The following is a 9,810-nucleotide window of genomic DNA, read 5'->3' as shown; positions in this document are numbered from 1 at the left end:
ACACGACGATCACGCAACGATGACGCGACGATGGACGCGACAGTCACACGACGGTGGCGCGACCCGCGTCGGGTCGTTGAGCTGACCTACTGACCAGCTGTAGATCCTAGCGAGGGATTTGGTTGGAAACTGCGGAGCGAGGGATTTGGTTGGAAACTGCGGAGCGAGGGATTTGGTTGGAAACTGCGGCGCCGCTTACTGTGCGCAGTACTGACGTTTCACTTATTGCGTGGAGTGTTCGCTGTCGATGGACAATAGAGGGAGCTAATTGTGGCGGTTATTAAACTTGTAATTTTTAAATTGAAACAGATTGAGGTTGCATATTACATAATATGTCTATTTGTATGTATATATATATATATGGAATAACAAGAGCTTATAATACCTACACATTTTGCATAGCTCTTATATATAGGTTTAACTTTATATACGTAATATGTAGAATTGTAAGTATTGCGCTGTTGGTATAATGTATTACCCATGCACATACACATGCGCACGTGTTACCTTATAAATTTATTTTACAAACAAACAATTTAGTGTATTAAATTAATAATTGTAATTTATGTTATTAAATATTAACTGTTTGCATTTATTTTGCGCAGGCAAAGGAATAATTGTAATATATGATATTAAATAGTAATTATTTGCATTTATTTCGCGCAGGCAAAGGAGAGTTTGGCGACGTGTTTCTCGCGAAGGCCGCTGGCATCCAAGATGGCGACGGTGAGACGGTTGTCATGGTGAAGTCGCTGCTGGCGAAGGACGAGCTCGCTCAGTTTGAGTTTCGCCGTGAGCTGGACATGTACAGCAAGCTGGAGCACCCGAACCTCGTCGCCCTGCTCGGCGTCTGCAAGGAGAGGGAGCCACTGTTCACGATATTCGAACACACCGACTGGGTGAGCGATGCAGATCTGTTCGATTCGGAGGCTGGAAACGATGCTTGATGATCATTCGACTTGTCCGCTTTTGAAAGATTGCAGGGGTTGGTCAACAACTGGGGACTCTTCTGCAAAAACGTGCTAAAGGCTCCAGAAGTGACAACTCCAGTTATCATTTCACCACTCCTAGTGATACAGATACTAATATTATACTGATTAATACTATACTGCTTATATAATGATGTACTATACTATTACTGTCCCTTTCTGCGTACGCATTAAAAGTAATAAAGGCTACCGTAGCTGTAAGTGTGATGCTGATGAGAGAACGTGGGCAAAGGGTTTAACTCTCATCCTCCTTCCCTCCCGTGCATTAGACAAGTTTAGTGATAAATGCTACCATAATTGTAAGTGTAATGCTGATGTGAGAATTTGAATGGTGTGTGCAGGGAGATCTGAAACAGTTCCTGCTGGCCTCTCGCAAGGAGAATCTGAGTAAGAAAAAGGCCCCACCACTGACGCTCGCCCAGATGGTCTCTATATGCCACCAGGTGGCGCAAGGAATGGAACATCTGGCCAATCACAGGTGAGTCAACTACAAACCTTGGAACAGTTGTTCTTAAACGCCGGGTTGCTATCCAATGTTTGTTCATGCAGAGATTTTTAGTCACCAGTTACTGTCCCAAGTTTGACTTATGTCCAACTTGCATAGAACGCGGGGAGATATGCTAGACAGAATTTTGGGTTTCAGCCAAGAACTGTTAAGAACCACTCTGCTAGTCTCCCTTCGCTATATAACCATCACACATGTTGGAAGTTAGTCTGTCTTCAACATGTTGTGCCGTGAGAGCACAGCTTTTTTACATATAATCTCTACGGCTATTTTTGTCTTTACGGATTGGTGACATTTCGTAACAAGTGCGTTGAAATCCAAACGGGGTAGTGTCAGTGGATATGTGCCCCTTAGACACAGCAATGATGCTGTCGTCATAATTTTACCACGTGCGTGCATGCTAACGCGTCATTGATCTCTCACGCAATGATGCTGTCGTCATAATTTTACCACGTGCATGCATGCTAACGCGTCATTGATCTCTCACGCAATGACGCTGTCGTCATAATTTCACCACGTGCGTGCGTGCTAATGCAGTGACACCAAGCTGTCGCGATTTTTCCGTGTGCACACATGCTAATGCATCGTTGATCTCTCGCACAATGACACCACGCTATCGTCATAATTCTCCCCGTGCGTGCGTGCTAATGCGTCGTTGATTTCTCATGCAGTGACTCCGCGCTTCGTCGTGCGTCCGTCCAACACGACAGCGAAGGAGGGATACGAGGTGATGCTGCACTGTGCGGCCGAGGGCGACCCGAAGCCAACAATACAGTGGGACAAGAACGGACATCTCAGCGACTTCGACAAGAAGCGATTCGAGGTGGGTTGATCGATGGCGCTGACGTTCCGTCGTCGTCAACGGAATTTCGGCGATAGGGTGTGACGTCGCGAGTCTGAAATGTCGCCGAATTTTAAGCGAAGCGTCGTGCAAATGTCGTTACGTTTTAGACTCGTGATGGTTTTGCGAGTGTTTATGATGTTTCTGACATGATGGGTCGCTGGTGGAGGGCTCTTTTCAGAGGGGCCAACTTCTCGAATGTGCACTCTTGGTAGTTTTGTTCTTCTAGTTTTGCATCTAAAGAATCTGTTCATTTGTTACGTTTCAAGAGGCGGATGGCTCTGTAGATGGCTATGGATATTTATTTTCGAATTCTGTAGCACTAGTAGTGTAGTGGTGTACTCGGTGATTTTGATTTCTAGCATTCTAGTCTTTTTCTTTCTTTAGATGGAAGTTAGTACGATGGGTGGAAGGGAATTTGTCTATTTTTATCATAAATACTTCTCTCGATTAAATATTTTATGTAATATTAACTATGACAACTTTTATGCGTCCTCTTTAAGCATCGTTTCTTTAATTATTTGACTCTTCCACTATAGTTGCACCCATTTTTTTAATCTTCCATGCAGCTTACAAACAGAAAGGGGTTGCTTAGTGACCTTGATACAGAGAGGTTTGAGGTTGGTATGCTAAATGTTTTGTTGCCGAGTTCACTAAGGCAGATCTCTATATCATTTTAAGTTTATGAGTGGAATGACTGCATCTGCATGCGTTATAGCACACGGCCATCTTTTATTGAAATCTTTGATAACGGTCTTAATTACTCGAGTGAACTGGATTCATTAAGTTATTGGAATGATTCCGAGAAAGACCGGCTAACGAGGAGAGTGGATAGCTGAGCACTGTTAAACTATTGATTACAGATTGACTGTTAATATTACACAATATTATTCCTAAAAAATTATTCTGTCAATATTGTGAACGTACAAATCTGGTAATGTGCAAGAATGACATCAACATGACTGTTCAGTTATGATGAATTCAACCCAATTTACGTCTTATTATCTAATAAGAGTTGGAATTATAGGCCCCATAATCAACTAAAATTTGGCCCTAGTCGACAAATAATAATGCTCTCTCCTAACTGATATTGATTTGACATGATTTTGCATGCTTTTCTAATCAGGCAAATACGTATAATAATAATAATAATAATAATAATAATAATAATAATAATAATAATAATAATAAGTATAAAAACATAATGAGTTTTGGCACTCGGAAATCCTAGCAATCACTATGGCATATTTCCCCATCTCCTCTTTCTGCCGAGTTTTAAACTTCACTCTGTCTGCTACCACGACTGTTCGGTTCTGTTCTGTTTGAACGTTGGCACTGCAATTTTCGTCAAAAAAGTCATAAACCACTGAAATTTCAGAATTTTTTTTTTAAACGAACTGAAACATTATATAAAAATTCCGCCACCTACGACGTGTACGAGGACTAATGTCAGCGAGTCGCACGGTCGATGCGTCGATCGCCACGGTGACGGTCGTTTGAGATGTGGTTGTGTGGTTGTCGTGACACAGGTGCTGCAGAACGGCTCGCTGTACGTGAAGGAGCTGTACCTCGACGATGCCGGACGATATGGCTGCACGATCGGCAACAGCGGCGGCTTCAAACGCGACGAGGTCACGCTCTACGTGAGAGGTAAGGTCACGCGTGCGTGCGATAGGTAAGACTGTGCAGTGAGAGGTAAAGTCGCGCATGTGAAAGGAAAGACTTGCGTTCTCGCGTGTTACATGAGAGGTAAGGTTAAGCTCTTTGTGAGAGGTAAGGCTATGCTCTACGTGAGTGGTGAGGCGACGCGTGCGAGAGGTAAGGTTGTGCGGTGAGCGGTAAGACTGCGCGTTCTCATGTGTCCCGTGAGAGGTAAGGTCACTACTCACTACTGCTACTACTACTTATAATAATGATAGTAATCATAATTACAGTAAGAGTAATCACTACTGCTACTAATAATAATATTAATAGTAATTGTAGTAACAGTAACAATAATCGGCTGTCATCTCGCACAGGCAAGGACGAGGGCGTGATGACAAAGACAATCATCATCGCTGTCGGATGCGCTGCCGGCTACATCATCCTCGTCGTTGGCCTTCTCATCTACTGCAAGGTCCGCCGCGCCAAGCAACGCAAGCAGGCCAAGGCTGACGAGGCTGAGGTTGAGGGTATGATGACTAGTAAGCATGCGTTCCATCTTTTATCTCTCGCTCTCGCGCGCACTCTCTCTCTATTTCCCCCTCAAAAGGGACAAAATCTGACTTCCAGATGCTCTCATGCATTCTTGGTTTGGCTCGGAATCCCAGCTCACCCGGATGATTGACAGGGTGTGAGTGCGCGATGTTTTAACGTCGGCTTATTGTTTTAACATGTTTCTATATTTTGTAATTTTGCGGGCACTGGTCAGAGGTTTTTGCACCTTCATACCCAGGAGGGGGGGGAGCACTCGCCCCACATTATGGTAGGTATGTGCCACTGCGAAGTCAAAAATGGGGGGCTCTGGAACTAATGTTTATTGAATGTGGGATGCTCTGGAACTGGCTATGTTCGAAAATGGGGGTCTCCGGAACTAAGATTTCGTTGAAATGCAATGCTATGGAATGGACGAAGTTCATCATCGGATGTAAATAAACAAGAACAGCAGCAGCAGCTGACCATCCATCCATCCATATGCGCATGCATTGCATGCATACCTTCACGGCCCGGTTTCAACGTGTTCTGAAGTACGATGCACTGGAACGAAAATGTTAAAAAATAGGGTCTCCGGAACGGCAAAAATGTAAGATCTGCATGGTAACTAAACTTGTGATGCTCTGGAACGAGATATTCTTAAAAATGCGATGCACTGGAACGGAAGTTTAGGGTTGAAAAGGGGGGTCTCTCCCGCGGCACATACCTACGGTACCATGCAATATATATTGAGTGCCCCCCCCCTGGGGCCTACGTACTGCAGGGGACGACATGTGCTCGCAGCACCTATATAAGCCAGGTCCTGTCGCTTTAACTAACAACGGGTGGTTGCCGATCACAGTTTAATCAATATTCGTAACAAAAATGTCGAGTACAATGCTTGTTGATTGCATGAAATGACTAATATCATTGACGGAGTGAAGGAGGCGTACATTATTAGAGGCAAAACATCGAGCGAAAACGTGAAATGTCGAGTGAAATGCTTGTTGATCGCATGTAATGACTAATTTCATTGTCGGAGTGGAAGAGGCGTGCGTTAGTAGAGGCGTTTGTGTTACTGAGTCGATTCTGACACACGTCTCAATTGTTTCGTGTGTGTAGCTTTAATAGCGTGCTGGCACACGGAGTGATGTGATGATTCAACAGCTGCTCTACAATGTCCGAGCATCCGAGCTGTTGCTCTTGCAACGATTTAAACAAGGATTTGTTTCTCACGTTTACAACAAACAGTTGATTTTTTAACATCTTCGATTCTCGCCAGCTTCCGAAAATTGGCGCCCGTGCATCTATAAGCGAGCGTTGTCACGTAGCGTACGCTCGCTCCCGACCGTCCATTGCACTAACTCATCCATCGTTTCTTCGTGTCGCTTCAGATAACAGACAAGAGAACGGCACTGTGCCGAACGCGGCGACGGAGCTGAAGACAAGCGGCCTTGGCGGCGGCGACGCGTTGCTTAGCGACGGCACGGGGAGCTCGCACTCGAAGAACCGGGCGAGCTACGACCGACTGCAGTTTCCGCGACAGGACCTCAACACTATAGGCATGCTGGGTGAGCGACGGTGACGCGACGGTGACGCGACGTTCACGCGACGATGGCGCGACGTTCACTCGACGATGACGCGACAATGACGCGATGGTGACGTGACGATGACGCGACGCGTCACGATGACGCGACGGTCACGCAAAAGGTCATGGCGACGATACACGACGTTCATACGCAAACGATGAGCGCAACGCGTCATGCGACGATGACGCACGATGACGCAGACGATCGACGCAGGACGAGTCACGCGAGGATGACGCGCGCACGCGACGATGACGCTGACGGTCACGCGATCGACTGACGACGCTGTCCACGCGACGTTGACGCGACGTCACGCGACGCATGACGGACAATGCACGCGGTACGATTGACGCGACGGTGCACGCGCGATGACGCGACGGGCACACGACATGAACACGACGGTTCACCACGGTGACGCGCGGTCAGCCGACGATACCCGACGATGACGCGACGATGACGCGACTGGTCACGCGCACGATGACTGCACTGCGTCACTGCGAGGTCACGCACGTCAAGCGACGATGGCGCCGACGATGACCGCGCGGTCACGCGACGGTCACGCAAACGATGGGCGCGACGGTCACGCCGATACGCGTACAGTCAGCAACGACGATGACGCGAACGTCACGCGACGTCACGCCAGGTCACGCGACGGTCACGCGCGGTGAAGCCGGACTGATGTACGGCGATGTCACGCAATGATGATCACGACGATGACCGACGATACACGACAAGCGACCGATGGTCACGCAACGATGACGACGACGAAGACGCGAACGGAGGACGCGACGATGACCACGATGACACGACAATGACGCGGATGTCACACGATTCTGCAGGTGCGCGACCCGCCTCGGTCATAGAGCGACCTACTGACCAGCTGTAGAACCCTAGCGAGCGGATTGCGGGAAACTGCGTGCCGGTACCTGTGCGGAGAGACTGTTTCACTATTCCGGGAGTGTTCGGCTGTTCCACGACAAATAGGAGCGAGCTAATTGAAACAGAGTGAGTGCACATATTACATAGTGCTATTGTATGATACATATGATATATGCAATAACAAGAGCTTATAATACCTACACATTTGCATATGCTCGCTATATATAAGTTAACTATTATATACGCTAATATGTAATTGTAAGTTATTGGCCTGTGTATAATGATATTTACCCACCACATACACAGCGCATGTGATTACCATTATACATTATTTGACAAACAAACAATTAGTGCTATAAATTAATAATGTAATTATGCTATAGAAATTAACTGTTTGCATTTATTTTCGCAGGTCAGATAGAATATGTTAATAGATATAGAATAGAAATTATTGCATTTATTCGCGCAGGCAAAGGAGAGTGCGACGGTTCTCGCGACAAGCCGCTGGCATCCAATGATCGGCACGGTGTGAGACGGTTTGTCATGGGAAGTCCCTGCTGGCGAAGAGACCGATGCGTCGCTCAGTTGTGAGGTTCGCTCGCGGCTGATATGTACAGCAAGCTCGCACAATCCGATACCGTCGTCGCCCTGCTCGGCCGTCTGCAAGGAGGCGGAGAGCACTGTGTCACGATATTCGAACACACCGACTGGGGGAAGTGCATGCAGATCTGTCATTCGGAGGCCGGAAACGAATGCCTTGATGATCAGTGCGACTGTTCTCGCTGTTTGAAGATGCCAGGGTTGGTCATACAAAACTGGGGACTCTTCGCTGCAAAAACGTGCTAAAGGCTCTCCAGAAGTGCAAAACTCCAGTTATACATTCACCACCCTAGTGATACAGATACTAGATTATACTAATAAACTATAGCGCTTATATAATGATGTACTTACGATACTTCCGCTTTCTGCAGTACGCATTAAAAGGTGATAAAGCTACCGCTGCGCTGTAAGTGTGATGCTGATAGAGAACGGGGCAAAGGTTTAACTCTCCACCTCCTTCCTGCCGCTGCGTGGCTGTTAGACAAGTCTAGGATAAATGACTACCATGAATTGTAAGTAGATGCGATGTGAGAGATGTGCAATGGTGTGTGCAGGGAGATCTGAAACAGTTCCTGCTGCCTCTCGCAAGGTAGAATCTGAGTAAGAAAAAGGCCCCACCACGACGCTCGCCCAGCATGGTCTCTATAGGCCACCAGGTGGCGCACAGGAATGGAAGCATCTGTGCCAATCCACAGGTGAGTCAACACAAACTCTTGGAACAGTGTTCTTAAACGCGCCGGGTGCTATCCAAGTTTGTTCATTGCAGAGATTTTGTCACCAGGTACTGTCCCAAGTTGACTTCTATGTCAACTTGCACTAGAAGCGGGGAGACAGCTAGACAAATTTTGGTTGCAGCCAAAACTGTTAAGAACCACTCTGCCTAGTCTCCTTTCGCATATAACCTAATCACATATGTTGGAAGTTAGGCTGTCTGTCAACACTGTCAGTGCCGTGAGAGCACAGCTTTTTACATTACGGATTGTGACATTTCGAAACAAGTGCGTGAGAAGCCAAGGGGTAGTGTCAGTGGATATGTGCCCCTTAGACACGGTCCAGACCTTCACTTCACGTACCGTACTCTCGTACCCTCCTACCACGCATCATAGACTGGCACCACACTCTCGTCTCTCTCCGCAACCCACAGGTACACACGCACCGCGACCTCTTCGACCTTCCTACCTTTCCTAATACCAACTTTTCTTAACTCCACGCATCATAGACTGACACCACGCTCTCGTCTCTCTCCGCAACCCGCAGGTACACACACCGCGACCTTCCTACCCTTCCTAATACCAGCCTTTCTTAACTCCACGCATCATAGACTGACACCACGCTCTCGTCTCTCTCCGCAACCCGCAGGTACACACACCGCGACCTCGCCGCGCGTAACTGCCTCATCACGTCCGGCTACGAGGTCAAGGTCGCCAACATGAGCCTCACGCGCGACATCTACGCGAAGGAGTACGACCGCTGGCGCGGCACCGCCGCCGCCCCCGTCCGCTGGATGCCCCCGGAGGCGCTCGCCGACGACGACTTCTCGACACGCGCCGACGTCTGGTCGTTCGGCGTGCTCGCGTGGGAGGTGTTCACGCAGGGAGACCTGCCTTACAGCGGCCGCGCGGGCGACGACATTGCCGCGGGCGTCGCCGCCGGCTCGCTGCGCCTGCCCCCGCTCGACCAGTGCCCCGAGCCGCTGCACGCGGTGATGCGCGCCTGCTGGTCGCCGCGCTCCGCCGACCGGCCCTCGTTCAGCGAGCTTGCGGTCAGCATCGGCGAGATGACCGTCGACAGCGACCTGTAAGGTCATGCAAAGGTCGGGTGGATCACGCAAATGTCGCGAGGGTCGTGCGATGGTTGTCAAGGTTGCAAGGGTCGCAGAAGGTCGTCGAGATTGTAAGGGTTAGCGAAGGTTGTTAAGGTTGTGAGGGTCGCCGAAGGTCGTCAAGGTTGCGAGGGTCGCCGAAGTTCGTCAAGGTTGTGAGGATCGCAGAAGATCGTCAAGGTTGTAAGGGTTACAGAAGGTCGAGCATTGGGAAGGTTGTCAGGGTTAAGTGTTGTGAAGGTCGCAAGTGATGTGGTGGTCATGAGAGTCAGGGGAATTGTGAAGGTCGCTAGAATTGTGAAATTTGCTGAAAGTGTCCAGGGTAAATTGAAAAGCGAGGTTCACAGCAGTCTAGTTGCTAGTTTGTGCCACATGTTCGCGAGGCAACATTGCAGAAAACGCAACTCAGAACGAAC

The 9,810-nt window shown here is 48.3% G+C and overlaps 2 protein-coding genes across 2 annotated transcripts in view; both read left to right on the top strand.

Moving 5' to 3' along the window:
* Positions 1-7,563, top strand: part of LOC106809363 (inactive tyrosine-protein kinase 7-like) — a 64,069-nt gene extending 56,506 nt beyond the window's left edge. The window contains exons 11-16 of the mRNA XM_014812428.1: positions 2,166-2,317; positions 2,905-2,955; positions 3,865-3,985; positions 4,354-4,506; positions 5,902-6,078; positions 7,442-7,563. Coding sequence (XP_014667914.1) covers positions 2,166-2,317; positions 2,905-2,955; positions 3,865-3,985; positions 4,354-4,506; positions 5,902-6,078; positions 7,442-7,563 — 776 coding nt within the window. The remainder of the gene's footprint in view (positions 1-2,165; positions 2,318-2,904; positions 2,956-3,864; positions 3,986-4,353; positions 4,507-5,901; positions 6,079-7,441) is intronic.
* A 678-nt stretch (positions 7,564-8,241) lies between these two features.
* Positions 8,242-9,373, top strand: LOC106809362 (inactive tyrosine-protein kinase 7-like). The gene is made up of 2 exons (XM_014812427.1): positions 8,242-8,267; positions 8,932-9,373. Exons 1-2 carry the CDS (start codon positions 8,242-8,244, stop codon positions 9,371-9,373), a joined length of 468 nt encoding a protein of 155 aa, XP_014667913.1.
* The last annotated feature ends 437 nt before the right edge of the window (positions 9,374-9,810 follow it).

Source organism: Priapulus caudatus, unplaced genomic scaffold, assembly GCF_000485595.1.
Source record: "Priapulus caudatus unplaced genomic scaffold, Priapulus_caudatus-5.0.1 Scaffold349, whole genome shotgun sequence".
NCBI lineage: Eukaryota > Metazoa > Priapulida > Priapulimorpha > Priapulimorphida > Priapulidae > Priapulus > Priapulus caudatus.
Note: the sequence above shows the minus strand (reverse complement) of the source record. Positions and strands in the feature narration are given on the sequence as shown.

Coding starts and splice junctions, on each gene's coding strand:
- LOC106809362 (XM_014812427.1), top strand. CDS start 8,242: ATGGAAGCATCTGTGCCAATCCACAG. Junction 8,268..8,931: donor GCATCTGTGCCAATCCACAG/GTGAGTCAACAC, acceptor CGCAACCCGCAG/GTACACACACCGCGACCTCG.